The sequence below is a fragment of the Bactrocera latifrons genome, unplaced genomic scaffold (genome assembly GCF_001853355.1).
Source record: "Bactrocera latifrons isolate USDA-ARS-PBARC rearing strain unplaced genomic scaffold, ASM185335v1 scaffold_6, whole genome shotgun sequence".
Lineage (NCBI taxonomy): Eukaryota > Metazoa > Arthropoda > Insecta > Diptera > Tephritidae > Bactrocera > Bactrocera latifrons.
The window spans coordinates 3,984,968-4,002,178 of NW_017537267.1; the positions used below are offsets into that span (position 1 = coordinate 3,984,968).

Below are 17,211 nucleotides of genomic sequence, written 5' to 3' on the forward strand. Positions count from 1 at the left end.
CAGTTTATTTTAAAAATATTATTATTATTAAAAATATAATTTTAAGTTAAATTACAAATATTTCTATCAATTACCATCAAAATGGCACAGCCAGTGCTAATTGAGCTCGTTAGGGCTGCACTCCTACCTCCTACCTACCATCCCTTGTATTCGTATTCTGAAAACTCCATTTTCGTCTTTATTTATAAATAATATTTTTTTGTAAATAGTAGTTTATGTTAATAGCCCTTTCACACAGGAGTTTATTGGTCAATTAATCGGCCTTTGTTGGATAGCAGCACTAATTAAATCGATTTGCTATACAAAATAAAAATCTTATTTTACCACATTTATACTTAATCGAATTGAAGTCGAGTTGAAACTGGGGGTTGTTGTCCAAGCTGTAAAATTGGTTGTGTGCATTGACAATATAGCAATCGCTGATGAATTTTAATAATAAAAAATTCAAAATGAAGTACACAAAGAAGTATAACAGCTGACTGTTAAAAAATCGTACCACTAATCGGGTTGCGGACTGTGCGAAAGTGGTTTCTCGATTATAATCTTAATGTACTAAATTAATTTAGCTGTGCGAAAATGAAATATCATAATCACTGAAAAACTAATTTTTATAAAAAAGAGTATAATAACATAAGTTATGCTAACTGAAACTTGTACGAAACACATGTATACATACCATCTAAGCGTCATAATGGTCTCTTGTTATGATAGTAGCACCAGAAATAAAAATCTTTTACCTAAAAACGTTCTATATGAAACCTTACTCTACATATGAATAGAACAAGTGTTTGGTGAATATTCAACAATTGAAATTCTGGATCAAAACTCTAACCAAAAACCTAATATGCGGTATTATACAACTACATACAAACAAGATTCTGCTTGGCTTAATTGTAAAGCGCCGAACAACTGGAGTTGCTTGCAGATATACAGATGATACTCGTATATAGGCTATTGGACATATAACTAGTATGTATATGCATTCAAGTGCAGTCGACTTCCGTTACGTCTCAACTCACCTCTACACGTATACGCGCCGAGCGATATGTGCGATCCGCCGTATTTTGCGCCTGACAGGTGAATGTCGTATTGTGATGCTCCTTTTTCGGTGTCAACCGCAACGTCGATTGGGCGGTGAAGCGGCGCTCATCCGGCAGCTGCAGCGTGGTGTAGTCAATGTCGCTCGTTATAACATTGCCGAGTCCATCAATCCACGTTATCTGCAAACAAAAGTGCACACCAAACATATATAGTGTATGTATGTATGTATATGCAAATGTGTAAATACATATATGAGAGAAATAAATAAACAGTAAGTGAGCGAGTGCATAAATGAACGGAAATATTGTACAAAACAGCAGCAAGGACTAAGGGATAAGCGTGTGAGGATCAAATTGTAAAAGCGTGCTGATGTGTGGTTAGCTTTATGCTGATGACAGCTGTATGGATTGTGGGCGGGGATTGGCGTGCATTTTTACGAATCCGAGCAAATGGTAAAAAGGATAACAAATTAAAACATAAATTGCACAAATATGTAGTTGAGGTGCAAAATAGCTGGATACCTGCAGCGCGCGAGTGTTTGCATTGCTTATACGCAAATATTCGCTTTTATTTGCGCTGGTTTGGGTAAAGCACCAGTGGGGGCGTGATGAGTTGGCATTTTTGCAGCGATAGCGTTGAAATTCGTTGGCTTATAATTTTTTTTATTTTTTATTTTTTGGCAGTCTCTTGTTTGCGCACCCCTCAGCTTTTAAATGAAAGAAAATGCTTCTCCCATTGAAGTGTGTGTGTGTGTGTGGTGAAGCAATGCTCTCGTTATAGGCATATTTCAATTTGTGTTTCAATACGTTTTAGTTGTTGCTCTCGAAAGTAAATGTGTTGACTGTGGTAACAAGTGTGGAATATATGGATTCATACACTTTCAGAGGATACCATATTTGGAATTACAGTTAGCGGAAGTTGAATTGTATTGCATACAAAATGGTGCCTTATTCAATGCTAAACATTTTGCTTGAATGTAAAAAGGTTAGGTTGCATACCAAATTCGGTAGGAATTGAATTGCAAATCTAGATCACTGTTACATAACTGTATTAATTTACAGAGTTTAGCATATAGTTTTAAGGTTAAACCAAATAAATTTCAAAATGAAGCATTTGAGGTTACTCTTATTTAGAACTTCATATTTTTCTCATTTTATATTTAAATTCGAGGCTCTTTGGTTCTGCACTAAAGAATTCTTTTGTTCCAGTTAGCTGTACTAGAAAACTCGTTGAAATATTTTCTCATATTTTTGCACAATTTAGTTTGAAAAAACTTTTCGATTGAAGGTAGTATAACCACTTTTTATTAAAAAGCAAAAACAAAAAAAAAATTAACTCTCGAATTCAGGATAAATTTAACTTTTCCACAATTTGATAATCTTTGGCCCAAAATACAGTTATATATATTGAATATTTTCTCTCATAGCTTTTCCGGTCCACGCATTAACAAATTATTTAGTTTGGCTCAACTTGTACTTACGTTTGTGCCAAATCAAAGTTGCAATATAGTATTTAAGCTTACCTCTGAAGCTGGTTTGCCACCCACCGACACGCACTCAATGTCCACCTTACGATCTTCGGTCGTGTAAATCACTTCACCTTGCGTAATTTTTGGCGCTTCGGGTGGCACCAACACTGTAATCGTGGCAAAAGTCGACCGTATAGCCGGCTGACCCTCTGGTCCCGGACTCACTTGGCACTGATAGCGTGCATCATCGTCCAGCATCACCGGATAAATATCCAATGAATAATCGCCCTCCTCATCGCTGCCAATCATTGAGTAACGTTCAAAACCGCCCAAATCACGTGACGTACCCAAACCAAAATCATCTTTGGTCCACTGCAGCACACCCTGTTTGTTGATTACGCGACATGGTAGCGTTACACGTGCACCCACCACAGCCGTTTGATCTTGCGGTTCCATTGCGAAACGTTGAAACTGATAAGCGCCATAATAGGATGAGGAGGTGGCGACCGACGGCGCGGAGGCGCCATAAGCGGCGTCGTCAAGCGCCGCTACAGCGCTACCAACACCAACATCCGCTGACAGGTGTTTAGCCTGCGCCACGCTGATCAACGACAGCGGCGACGCTGACGACACGATGCTGATGATGGCGATGATTTTGAATGGCAGCAGCAATTGCTGTAAGCTACGCAGCGGTTTGAGTGACGCCATACGCGTCGTGCCAGACGCCACAGGTGAGTGTGCTGCTGCTCGTCTGGTAGTTGTTGTGGTTGCAGTAAATGCGTACGGCATGACTGAAGTGATGTGTCGGTGGTAGTCTAGCGTGGTAGCGTAGATATGGAAAGACAGTTGTTATTGTTATTGTCGATGTCGATGTCGCTGCGAAAGCGTTTGCGTGACTTAACGTCTGTTATGTGATTGATGCGCACGAATTTCGTATCGATTTATTGTTTTTGAATGCTGCAATGAAAATGTGAAAAGAAAATAAGGGGAAATTATTAGAAAATCGGAAATTAAATATGCGAATGCTGAATTTATGGGAAGCGATTTTTTTTATCATTATTATTATTGTTATTATACACAAGCAAATACATATAGGTGTATATGTGGGAGTAACAAAGCTACGTGCTACAATATTATTTAACGATTTTTTATGAATTTACAATGCATACAATGCAATTCTGATTTTAAATTTTGAAAAAGTAAGCGAAATTAGTATTCTTGCCAAAGGGAGCTGTAGAACGTTTTGATTAGCAAAAAAATTATAGCCTTTTATTATATAAAGTTATATTCTTTTTGTCAATATTGAAGGTGTGCTGACGTTAAGTCTGTGCTTTGTTTAGTTTTCCCTCGTTTGTGCTCTGCACCAAAGATATCATTTACGAAAGGTTTATAAAAATATAGTTGTGTATGAAAAAATATCCTGAAAAATCATTTGTTGAACCAAATTATAGAATGATATTTTACTCTTAGGGGCCCATACTAATCATTTAAAATATTTTCACCTATCATTTTCATAATTTTTATCGAACATTTGTTTCTATACTTAAAACCACTTTCATACACTTCTAATGATCTGTTTTTAAAATTATCCGGGAAATTATTTCGCTGGAAATTTTGGTTACTAAAGGATACCATGATTTAAAAATTTAAAATTTTGACGTAAAATATATAAAAAACAAAAACAAAGGAATAGCTTGAATTGAGTATGAATTGAATACTAAAAATAAATTTTTAATCCTCAAAGTCGGTTAAAAATCTAAAATATACAACAAACCGAAACCAAAACAAAAGACATCTTAAATACCAGATTGCAGTCTTATTAAAATATGTTTATTCCAAGCTTATACATTGCGACAAAAAAGCACCCAGCAATTGTAATTAAATTCCGCGAGTAAATAATATTTCAAAAGAATTTATTTTACTAAGTTGGTAGGGCTGCTCTTAATTAGTATGCCAAATATGAGCGCGATAATCAGTTCTTTAGCAGTAGCTGCTTAAATCGGTACGGTACACCTCAACAGTGCGTTGCAGTTTTTACAGCGGATAAAAGTATGAAACAAAGAACTTGTCTCAAATATTGTATTTCTAACCAAATTTCGTCAGCGGAATCGTTGACAAGGTTGAAAAAGGCTTCCGATGATTCAGTTTTATCAAAAACACAAGCCCATGAGTGGTACAAAATCTTCAAAAATGGTCGAGAGATCGTTGAAGACATAAATATCACGTTCTGGACGTTCTTTAAACTTTTGAACTGATTAAAATATGGAAATATTACAAAAGGGAGGGATATAGTGCTTGAGAATCGTCAGGCAAGTATTACATAGATTTTGCTGGATATTTTGGATATGAAACGTGTTCTTGCTCGACAAATCCCGATAAAGCTGATTTTTTTTCTTTTTTCAAAAATAGTGTCGTAAAAAGGTCTCTTTGGACATGCTTGAGCATCTGAATTCTGATTCCGCATTCAAAGAAAGCATTAAAACTGCCGATGAGACATGGGTTTATAAATTGGACATGCAAAGCAGTCAAAACTCATCGGAATGGCGGAAAAAACGAACCGAAAAAAAAAAATTATAATAATAAAACGGCCATAATTGTGGAAGAACAATTCATGGATTTTACACGTTGATATTGCACTATTGTGTAAAGCCGCGATTGTTACCGAAATTAAAACCAAAAACATAATGAATACCAACGATCAGCAACCGTATTCACCAGATTTGGCTTTCCGTTTTCTTTCTTTTTTCTTGTTCCCCAAACTGAAATTGCCGCTCCGTGGAACCTGTTTTCAGTTCATCGAAGAGATGAGGACTGAAAAAATTGGCATATGTGTATTACATCTGGTTGGGAGAACTATTAAGGCGACAAAATAATTACTGAAGAACAATTAAATACTTTTCGTTTTAAATTTATTTAAAAGTAATTTATCTACTCTCAATAAATTTCAATTTTTAACCAAAATTCTTTACCACCACACATATACTAGTTAAAAAAAAAATTGACTTTACAAACTGAAATGATGTCCATAATATTTAAATGAAATAAGCGCCTATCAGATTGAGTTAACTATAGTCAGAGATACAATTTTTCAAACAATCCCCCTGCTTATTTATAAAAATATCTGTAATGCAACAACTGTTCTAAAAGGCAGAGGCAAGCATAAACAGCGCACGAACGCCTAAAAGCAGACTACAGTCAATGCATTGAAAATTTAAAAATTTGCATGCAAAATTTGCTTTAATCGCAGGACACAGAAGAAACATAACATACTTTAAAATCAAATGTTAAAGGCGCACCCGTCCTTCACCCACTCCCGCGACGTATTTGTGCGATTGAAAGAGCCAATGGAAGCCTGCTGCCAAAGGCCGTGGCAACAAGCAAGTCTACTGGGTATAAAACCTACACACTTCTAGTGTTGCATGGAAATTATGTAACTACTCGTGTACATACTTTCGGTTGTATTGAGTGAGCGCCATTGTGGTCCTGCGTTGGAAGCGCGCCGGAAAGCGCGTCGGTCAGCAGCACCGCAACGCTGCGTTGCGACAAATATGAATATTTAAAATTGTAGTTATACAAGCAACTGCATATAAAGCACGCAAACACAAACACACACTTAAGTACAAACACGCACACAAAGGCTTTTACATGCATATTTATAGCACTTTCGGCTACAGTCTAGCCGCCTGAGCGAATGCACCGAGCGACGTGCGGCTTTTTTGCATATATAAAAAAAAAAAAACAAGCTGGCATTAAATTCGAATTACGCAAGGCCCATGGCTGTTGCAGCCAACAACAGTAATAGCAACAGCAACAATTACTGGCGTCAGCCATGATGCTGCCAACAAATAACCGAAAAAAGGTGGAAAATCAAAGACTACACAAAAAGTGACGCTTCAACCCGCCAGCGTAGTGGCTTTTGTTGACGTTGCAAATTTAAAATTTGTCGCGTTTCCGAGCTTGGGGCCACCCAGCTGGTTGTCGTGGCTACGCGGCGCTGTCTGCGTGTGTGTTGTGTTGCAAGGAGGGGTTGCTGTGACGTTGCGGCGGTGGCTTTCAGCGCCTCGTTTGCGCTTGTGCACTTATACACACACGCAATGTACGCCCGTGTATGTGCATGTGTAAGTGTGTAGTTATGTACAGTATCGGTAAAGTGATACCTTTGCTGTGGTTCCCGCCGCGCCGTGCGGCTGTTGCAACATAAAATTATAGCTTTTTTCGCGTTTCGCTCAATATTTATATACCTACATACATACGTATATGGGTATACATGGATATATATAAGCCACAGGTATTGTATGCGCATGTGCATGCGTGTGTCATTGCGTACGCTCGTGTTGCAGTTAACTGTAATACTGTAAACGCTGTTGACATAATTTAAATAATTTAATAAGCGTGTAATAATTTTGTTTAAGTTGGTATAAAATTGTAAATTATTGTATAAATTAAGAACGCAGCGTAAAAATTATCCAGCACATGCCCGAGTTGATTTCGTCTTGAAAATGTGTATTATTTATCTTTTGCGGAAAAATGGTTTATCGATAATTAATTTTTAATGACATTTTTAAGTAAATTAGTGAAATATTTATATATAACAAGAAAAAAATAAAATTTAAAAGTAACTATCAAAGAACTCTCGCCAACAAAAATTTAAAAAATATAATTTTGAGAAAATACTTTAGAAGACTGTAACTCAATAATCGCTATTTTTATTGGTGCAATCAAACGAAATATGAAAAGCATCGACTTTTTTCTTAAATAGGTGTGTAGATCAAGGCTTAGATATGTCTTAAAAATCGAATACATCAGCTTTAAGGGACACACCCAGTTTCAAACAAGGGATTTTCGCTTCATATTTTATAACTTTTTGCTTTAAAAATTATATGCAATTTTTTAGAAATCGATTAAATTATTTACAGCTCCGATATTTTTCAAAAAATGAATTTTAAGGGATTAAATGCATTGTCTCGCGAAAAATACATTTTTTTCAACAATTCATATAAAAAATTTAATATTTTATTAAAAGTTTTTATTGTTACAAACATACCCTAATAACAAAGAAATTCTGAAATTTAAAAAAAAAGAAAAAACGTTAGCTTCGGTTGCACCGAAGCTAAATACCCTTCACAGGTGCATTTATGTTAGTAACTATATGTTCAGTTTGCATGGAAGCTATATGCTATAGTAAGCCGATGTCAACAATTTTTTCGGAGATTACATTGTTGACTTAGAAAATTACCTATACCCAATTTCGTGAATATGTCTTGTCAAATGTGAAAGTTTTCTATACAAGACCTTGATTCCGATCGTTCAGTTTATATGGCAGCTATATGTTATATTGGTCCGATATCGGCAGTTCCGACAAATGAGTAGCTTCTTGAAGAGCAAATGGTGTTTGCAAAATTTCAAAAAGATATCTTAAAAACTGAGGGACTAGTTCGTATATATACAGACAGACGGACAAACAGACAGACGGACATGGCTAAATCGAATCAGCTCAACATACTGATCATTTATATATATACTTTATAGTTTCTTCGACGCTTTCTTCTGGGTGTTACAAACTTCGTGACAAAATTAGTATACCCTGTTCAGGGTATAAAAATTTAATTCGGCCATTGAAGCTTTTACAGGCTTAAATAAAGTGAAAAATACGTGCTTCAGTTAAAACCCTAAATTAGAACTTGGACGAAGGAAAAAAACTGAAGATTGGATTTTTGGGAGACATTTTTACAATAAAATGAAGTAATCCGGTGAAAATTTCGCAAAAAAAGATTTTTTTCAAACAGTTGTAATCGGAAAAAAAAATTCTTCGTCAAAGATTTCTTTAAGAATTGTATCTCAAAAACCTATGTAAAATTTCATGAAGATCGGTTGAGTGTCGAGAAAAACGCGTTTAATGATGGCGCACTTAATTTAGCTACCCTCAAGTGCACAAGTTCTCAAGGCAGTATCGCTGAAACTATACCCGAAACAACTTGAAAGGACAATACAAAAGTGTTGTAGAATTTAGTAAGACAAAAAAAAAAAAAACAAATTTTTGAAACCCGTTTACCATGTAACCCCTTAAGGATTAGATATGTCTTTTTTTTTTTTTGATTATTTATATCCTTAAAATTAATATAAAAATTTATAGAAAAACGTATTCTCTGTATGCCAAAAAATTACTCTGGAAACATGTGATTCTCAAAATTTGCACAGTAGCCGCTATTATGTATCAGAATGTAAATAAGAAAATATTTAAATTTATTCAAATACATTTGAATAAAGTCTGAGAGAGAAAAGCTTGTTTGTCTCTCCTTACTCTCAAAATAAATTATCAAAAATAGCTATTAGCCCGTCTAGGTGTTAAATGTTGCAAACAAATAGCGAGTATATTTAGAAAAAAAGAAACAAAAACATTTTCAAAAACCAAAAATAATAATAAAAAGTAGAACATAGCCACTTAATTATCAATTATGCATATAAGTCTAAAAATAGGGCGTCAAAGTGTGTGCTTTGTGACCTTGAACACATACAGTCTTCATATACACTTCGGTTTAGGTAAAATTTTTCCCCTATAAATCAATAGTAACAATTTTAAGACTTTACTAAATTATTTATTTATGAGTTTAAGCTTAACACGAAAGCTAAAAGCCGTTATTTCATATTTCATGCACATTTTGAATAACTAATAAATTTAAACAACTCCTATGGCCCGTCATATACACGCCCATATATTGATGTTACAAGCTACCAACTAAATATGTTTAACTCTTTCTGTTACACATTTGTGTATATAAATGTATGTACATATATACATATACATATTTAGCCTATAAAATTATATTTCTCTTGCACGTCCAACTCATCCTTCGACCGCCTCGCTTCGACTCAAGACACTCAAAGAGCCTTCAACGAATGCAAACACCATAAATCATCAGCCAATTCTAACAAAAACAAACGGACAGACATATTTAGCAATGCTAAGCATTGCTACAGAGTGTATTTAAACACTCATAAAAGTATTTATGTGTAATTCGTGCAAGGAATATGATGCAGCTGTGCAAACTCGAAATATTTTCCCTAGTTTTGACCTAATTTCTGGGGGAAAAGTTATTATCAAATTCACAAACATCTTGTAAAACGTAATACTTATAAAATGTAATTCTTATACATATATACATATATAGGAGCGTGTGTGCACACGAACGATTGGGTCGTTGTCGATTGATAACTTCGTGTGTGGTTAGCCGCATAACAATTAATAGCCGTTGACAGCTAACACATGACCTACTTATTTGGAAAATATGTTAGTGTTCATATAAGCAACATGGCAAGACGTGGCTAGAGAGTCCTGCAAGAGCTCTCTATACTTTTTGATATTATTTCCGCAATTTCGAACATTATTGCAGCTTTTCGCAGTTAGAGTAAATTGCCACGGTATTATTTTACGATACGATATACATATATATCTTTAAGCATAACGGTTTTTATTTATTTTCTATATATCGATGTAAGCAAAGCGTTCTTCAAAGCGTGTGAAATGCCTCTGCAACGGCATTAAACTCAATCATCCCTTTGTATAACATCTCTGCCGCTAATATCCAGTTGCGTATCGTATTGCATGTTGTCACAACAACACATTTTTTCCGCCAAATTGTATAGTCAAATAGTCGTTAGGTTAATGGAACGCCACCATCACATAATCTCGCCATAATCATAATCATTACGCTGATGAGTATTGACAATTTTCAGCTGACGGCGATTGACAACAGTTGGCAGTTGGCAATTTGAGGCGTTGTGACACACATTTTTCCAATAATTTGAGCGCGTTTCGCGCAATCATTTTTCTTGGCTTTATTATTATTTTTATTACATTTATTCATATTATCCTATGCCAATTCAGGACTATATTTGTACTTATATGTGTTTCAAAAGCTGAACGCATTTTGAATCCAATAAGAATCTTAGTATTTTATGTGAAGTTTAAACTACGAGTACTTTCCGTCTTGGATTTTTAAAATTTGTGTCTAAGTTTTCTCTTTATTTGTTAGCTAAACTTAGCAAATAGTTGCAATTTCTTCCGAAAAAAATATCCTTAATAGCCGCGTGTAACACTCCGGCGAATCGAAACGGGCAGCACTTGTGGTGCAACCCTCCATATGAATTACTATACTTTATATTAAGTCATAAGTTTTAACATTATAATGAAAAAAAAACTGAAATTTGTACTTTGATTTGCCATTTGAACCATTCATAATAGTAAAACTGAGCCCAAAATTTGTAAAGAAAAACTTGGCAATACCGAAGATAGTGGTTATAACACTCTAATGATTATATGGATTTAACTCAACAACTTTCTTGTTGCTTTTACATGTAATTTTTTATGCTGAAGCAATGACGAATCGAAAACTGTTAATAATGTAACTATTCTATCTGACTTTTAAGGTTAGTTCAGGCAGAGTAGCGACGATACACCAAAGGCCGAGACAAAATTCTTACACATATGGTATTGATTTAAGAGGTTACATGGGTTTACGGATTATAAAAAGAAATTTTCATCGTCCTAAATTTTCAAGTGTGTCTGAGCCATAGTTTTGAAGATTTTTTTGTTTATTTGCAGCAATAAAAAATTCTAATGAATTTTCGTTTGAAGTCGCCTAAGTGAATACCCTTTAGACATTGTGAAGAAACAAAGAAACAAACTTTATTTCCTTGACCATAATCGAAAATAATGCAAAATATGGTACAAAGCAAGCAAAATAATTTTTACATGCCACATCATCCCACATGTTCCCTTAAAAGTTCCCACAACAATGTGATCTACATAACCCAAACCCGTGAAACTTTTTGTCAAGTGTGCAGTATTCCTCAAACTTGTGTGAGGCATTTTTTTCTCGCTACAGCAACAACGTCTGTTAATGGAAAATAATTAATATCGCCTTATATGTAAATTAATGAACCCAATAATATTATATTTTAAACCAACAACAAACCACAAGCAAATCAACCGCAATAGTTGATGACTTTAGGCTCAAAGTAATGATTTCAGTGAAAATTGTATAAAAACTACAAAGAAAAATTAAATAAAAAGAAGAAAAAAACATTAAAGTTAAGTTATAATATTCTTCACAGAATAGCAAAAAAAGGGTATACAAATCTTTATCTCGATTCTGATCGGTCAGCTATATGTTATAATGTCCAATCTGAACAATTTTTTCGGCCAATGTGGCAGCGTCTTGATGTTCAGAAAGATATTTTGAGAAATAAAAAAAGTTCCTTTCAAGAACTTGAGCTGGATCGGAATTCCAGTTATATGCTATAGTTGTGCTTAGCAGCGGTTTCGAAAACTGCACAGCATCTTGGGGGGAAAAGGAGGAGTTCAAAATTTCAGTTTGATTTCTCAGAAACTGAGGGCTCACGGTTTGTCACGCTCTCCACTGTAATCATTTATATACACACACATATATATGTATGTTATATGGTCTCTGCCGTTTCCTTCTGGGTGTTACAAACATTGCGTCAAACTTAAAATTTCCTCTTCGGGGTATTATTAAAAAGAAAATAAGCGTAAATGCGGAAAACTATGTCATTGTATTGTATTGTGAGTGTAATTTTATTAGTTGGTAGGCAATTAGTTGGAAGTAACTGGAAATTATTGGCGGCTGATATGGTTGGTGAGCGCATAAAAAGGAAATTAATTTCAATTAATTAATTTGTTTTTGTAATTTATTTAGTTCAGCTATGAAATTTTGCCGCCTGCATTTTTTAATATTTATAGATTTTTTATATTTTTTCCATACAAATTGTGTAAATTTTTGTATTGGCATATGGTTTCTTAGTGCTCAGCTTATTTTAATTCAATTATTTGACATTTTTTTATTTCTATATTTTTGTTTTCTATTTTTTCATATATTTAGTTTCATATATACATATGCATATATGGCATAAAGTTTTTTCATATTTATTTTTAATTTTTTTATTCGCATTTTATATTTTTCATGCATTTATTTTTAGCTTTTCGAGCAAAACATTCCATGACACAAAATTAATATTTTTATTGCAGTATTGCAACGAAGTAATTATTTAGACGCCACATTGCCGCTCCCAAGGTAGAAATTCTGCGGTTTGCAGGGCATTCAAGCCCAACATACCGCAAACCGAATGCCACAGCAGTGCGATATAAATGAAAAAGCTCAACCGATAGTTGTGCGCAGCAAATGGGCCACAAATGCATATGAGTGCAACGCAAACTCCACATACTTATGTATGTATATAATATATATAGATAAACACAAATGCATGCAGATAGATAAGTGAGCCCTTTGCTGAGCAATTTAGCCGGGCAGGTGTGTTTCCTTTGGCATTTTTCACACGCTAAGCTGCCCGACATTCTTACGCGCCCAGCTACATAGGCACATATGCGTGCATAGAGTTGTTGTTGTGAAGAGCAAGGCAATGTTCTAATAACAGAAAAAATCTACTTTTAATGACCTTCGCCACGCAGATTTATTACGTTATTGTGGCTCTTACATGGAAATCTAACTATTTCCACGCAAGTCTTCATAGAAAGCTGTTATGTAAAGTGTTTCTTAATGAAGTTCAAGCCAGTTGCAAGCAACTGCATCCGGTGCAACAATTTGTATGTATGGGAAATGCGTAGAATTCTAACTCTCTGCTTGTGCTGAAAGCTTTTTCGGAAGTTAAAATTTGTTGGAAAAAATTTCAAAATAAGTAGTACCAATACATCCATCCGGCAATCAAGCGAAACAACAAAATTAAAACAAAAAATAAATTTTTTCTATTTTTTTCGAATTGAAAGAATAAGCATGTTTGTGGCTATATTTGCACTTTCCTTTACTTGTTGTCGTAATGGTCTTTATAGCTAAATTGAGTAATTTACAATGCTTGGATATAAAAAACGAATGACCATACTCCAAAGTGACATTGACCTTCAATGCTGCTTTTATTTAGTAGGCTGTCGATTTTTCTACATTTTATTCGTGTTTTTTATAAAATTATTTTATTCGTGTTTTTTGTGGATGCCACATTATTATTTTCTTACAAATTTTTCTTGTTCCCGCGGTCACCCCTATTTACAACAAATTAGATAATGGCTTTACTTTTGTGTTTGCCGCAGCTTGGCACTTCATTTGGTAATTTCTGTTGTGTTTTCTTAGTTTATTGTTCGCACAATTAAATTTAATTGCATTTATTTTACAGTATTACCCACAGTTTATTTTAACTTCGTTTGTTTTTTTTTTTACTTGTGTGAAGATTTTTGGTTTTTGGTTTTATTATGTTTTTTTTTTTTTTTTGTTGAATTTTATACGAGAATTGTGTAACTCTTGTAATTTGCCAGCCTACTAATGATGGTCCACGCACACTTTGGTTTGTTGTTTTGTCATTGCACGCACTTCAGAAATTATTTCTTTACACACATATACGCTTTTACAAACATACATAGAATGTATATGGGTTTTTGGTGAAATATGTAATCGAGTTTGCCCTTTTCGTGCTCTGCGCAATAAAAACCAATTATAATTTTATGTTAATCTTAATTCAGACGAATTTGCAGTTCTAAAGTAAATTGAACGGAAATGCGTAATCTGTTGATATTTCACTGGTGTTGCCTTGTCTTTGTTGCGAGTTCATGTTTTCTCACAATTTCTTTGCCACAGCTACCAGTTCTCTTTGTTTTTTTTTTTGAAATATTTGTGAATTTATTATTTTTTGTAAATATTTGTAAGTTTATTGTGATAGAAAATGTGGTTTGTGGTTGATTATTGCTAATTGGATTGCGATTTATTTATTTAACTATTTATTTTTTCCTGTTTATTGAATGATTTTTGCAGTTATCCGTACACAAAACCGTTAGAAAAATAAGTAGAGTTTTTTGTATGCTTTCAGTTAAATGAAGTTAATTAAAATTATATTCTTTTTATTTAGCTAAAAAAGAGTTGCAGTTAAAAAAATGTCATGAATTATGTTTATTTTTTCTGTACATGCTCCTTTTTGCGTAAAGAGCAAAACTAATTGAATAATTGTTAAAGACCTCATACTTGTGTGATATGGTTATAATATGGTGCATTCCTAAAACTTATCATGAGTTCCTTAAGACTAAAATATTTAAATAAATGCCTAGTAGTAAATAAAATTGTCTATTGAAAGCTAAAATTGTGTACTTCACCTATGACCAGCAGTCAAAGCATATTTTATGATTGAAATCAATTTATAACTTTGCACTTCCTTATGAATAACTCACTCAATATATTCGGAACGACAGGTAATTGATTAAAGTATAAATTATGGGCTAATTTATCTACAAGTCAACAAAATCGATATTTTGTGAATTTTTTTTCAAGAGATATTTCTTTTAAATTAAAAATTTTCAATTTATAGAATTCAACTTAAAATTACCAAAAATCCAATAACCAAAACAAAAATTATTATAACAATAAATGAATATAGGTATTAATCTAAGGGCTAGTGGATATTTAAAGTTTTACGAAAGTGCTAATGGATATCAGAGTTGGACAAAAATTCGAAATAATTACTAAGAATCTTATGCCTTCAAACAAAACCGAACAATTAGTTTCAAAAAGAATGGGAGAAATTTTCAGATCGATCGGTGCTGCCTTTGCGGAGATATTTTTCTTAGCGAATCTAAAAATAAGTTATCTTGAAAAATGTTTTTAAGTTTTGGCAGCTAATTACACAAAGTACAAAAACTCTTATAAAACTTTGTCTTAAAAATCATTGACTCGTTTCGTCCCTTAGGGAAAGTTGTTCAGAGTGATTAGTAGAATATTTCCCGCATACCCGCTCTAATGTATACCATATATCATCCCCAAAATTGCAAAATAAGATTACTTTTCATAAGGAAAAACGTTAAAATAGAAACTACTCGAATTTAAACAGAATTTGAGTTTTGGTTATAAAATGGTTATGTACTGGTTACATATTGGGTAGATATTGGTTATGTATTAGGTATGTATCGGTTATCTTAGAGAGCGGTAGCTTAAATTTTTATGTTACATATACTATGTGATTTGATGTAGCGAAACGTTAGCAATAAAGTACATTTAATTTCGATGAGAATTTGCTTAGCAGAAGTAAGGTGCAATAGAAATGGATGTAAATTCAATACTCCTTGCTTGCCTAATAACACATATTAACTAATATTCTCTGTACATTTCAACCGTGTAAAACATTTCTAATAAATGCGCAGCGATAAAAATATACAAAAGAAAATACTTTTCCCTTGCATTTTTTTTCGCTACATTAATGCCAAACATAATTTGCTGCTACAGATGCCACCAGAAAACCCTACATCGATTATAAATAAATTTTTCGCGCTCACAACTTTCTAAGCCGTCTGCTACACATATCCACAAACATATGCAAACACATATGTATATATAATTTATTTATATATAAAGTAATATACCAACCACACTAAATAAGGTTTTTTTTCCTGCTAACAAACATGCATGCCGCTTCCTTGTACTTCTCTTGCCGCCAGCGCGCTGACTTCGGCAGAAGTTTGCTGTTAAATGACACTAACTCCGTTGGAGTAAAGTTGCCACAACTTCTTACTGCCACTTGCAGGATTTACTGCAATATGCTGATAGTTTATTGCATGTCGCCTCAAGGCGCTTCGCAAACTAACAGCTACGCTGTGGCCTGCCTCGCGTTCCCCTCCTCTACGTTCAGCCAACAATCTGTTCAGCAACTTTAAGCTGTCGAAGCGACGTTCAATAATAAGTCGCCGATACGATACGCTTTGCTGTCGTGAAGGCAACAAAAACAGCAAAACAAAAACACACATTTAACAGTATGTTTTTTGCTGCAAATGCAATGCGACTGTGTGTGTGCGTGCCGCAAAAGCAGAGGAGGGAAAAAATCACGAAATTATTCGCACCAGGTGGGTTTTATTGATTTATAGCGTTGGCTATTGCACGCGCACATAGCAGCGAAAGAGGGGAGTGTGCTAGTACACGCTAGTAGCACATGAAAATTTGCTGGGGAGAGTTGTTCATCTTGCGGCAAGTAGTTGCACATGTTCAGACGCTAAGTAAAGATGAACTTGTCTGCGGTAAGCAGCAAACAATTTGCCAAAGCGAAAAGGGATAAAGGCAAAGTCAAAGCCTTTGCTGATTGCCTGCTCGTAAGCAAAAACAAAGCATGCAACACAAACAAACAAAATGCCAACAAGATGTGGTGGCAAGAAAGGAGCAGCGTGCGCCGCACATATCAACTATAGAATCTTAAAACAAAGCGCTGGAGCAGCAGCCAATGTCTCAGACGCAGCCAACGCACAGGCTCCAAAGGAAAACCACATCCGTTGCGGCATCCGTTCGGGCCGTCAGCAACTCTGTCATCATCAGCAACTTGTGGCAGCTTGATTGGCATAGCGTTGCAGTTTTCTTGCAACTTACTGTTCTTTTACACAGCTGTGTTTGTTTGTCGTTGGCAGCTTGCAACGGCTCGTACTTGTTGCTGCGTCAAATTCGTAAGCAGAGGCGTTTGGCATGTCAATCGGTGGCCTTAGTAACACTGTCAATTTAGTTTAATTTGTTTCGAGGAAGTTAAGTATGTGTGATAATAGCTTAAAGCTGCGGCAGTTGAAGTTTTATTTAAAAGAAAATATAAATATTCAAGAAGATAAAGTTTACGATAGTTTATATAAATTCACGTCAAGCGCAGGCATTCTGATGGAA

At 34.5% G+C, this 17,211-nt stretch overlaps 1 protein-coding gene across 1 annotated transcript in view; it reads right to left on the reverse strand.

Annotated features, from left to right (window-relative positions):
• Nucleotides 1–17,211, reverse strand: part of LOC108974966 (irregular chiasm C-roughest protein) — a 58,700-nt gene that overhangs the window by 10,253 nt on the left and 31,236 nt on the right. Inside the window, exons 3-4 of the mRNA XM_018943110.1 lie at nucleotides 2,564–3,466; nucleotides 1,020–1,220 (exon numbers count right to left, since the gene is read on the reverse strand). Coding sequence (XP_018798655.1) covers nucleotides 1,020–1,220; nucleotides 2,564–3,298 — 936 coding nt within the window. The 5' untranslated portion in view covers nucleotides 3,299–3,466. The remainder of the gene's footprint in view (nucleotides 1–1,019; nucleotides 1,221–2,563; nucleotides 3,467–17,211) is intronic.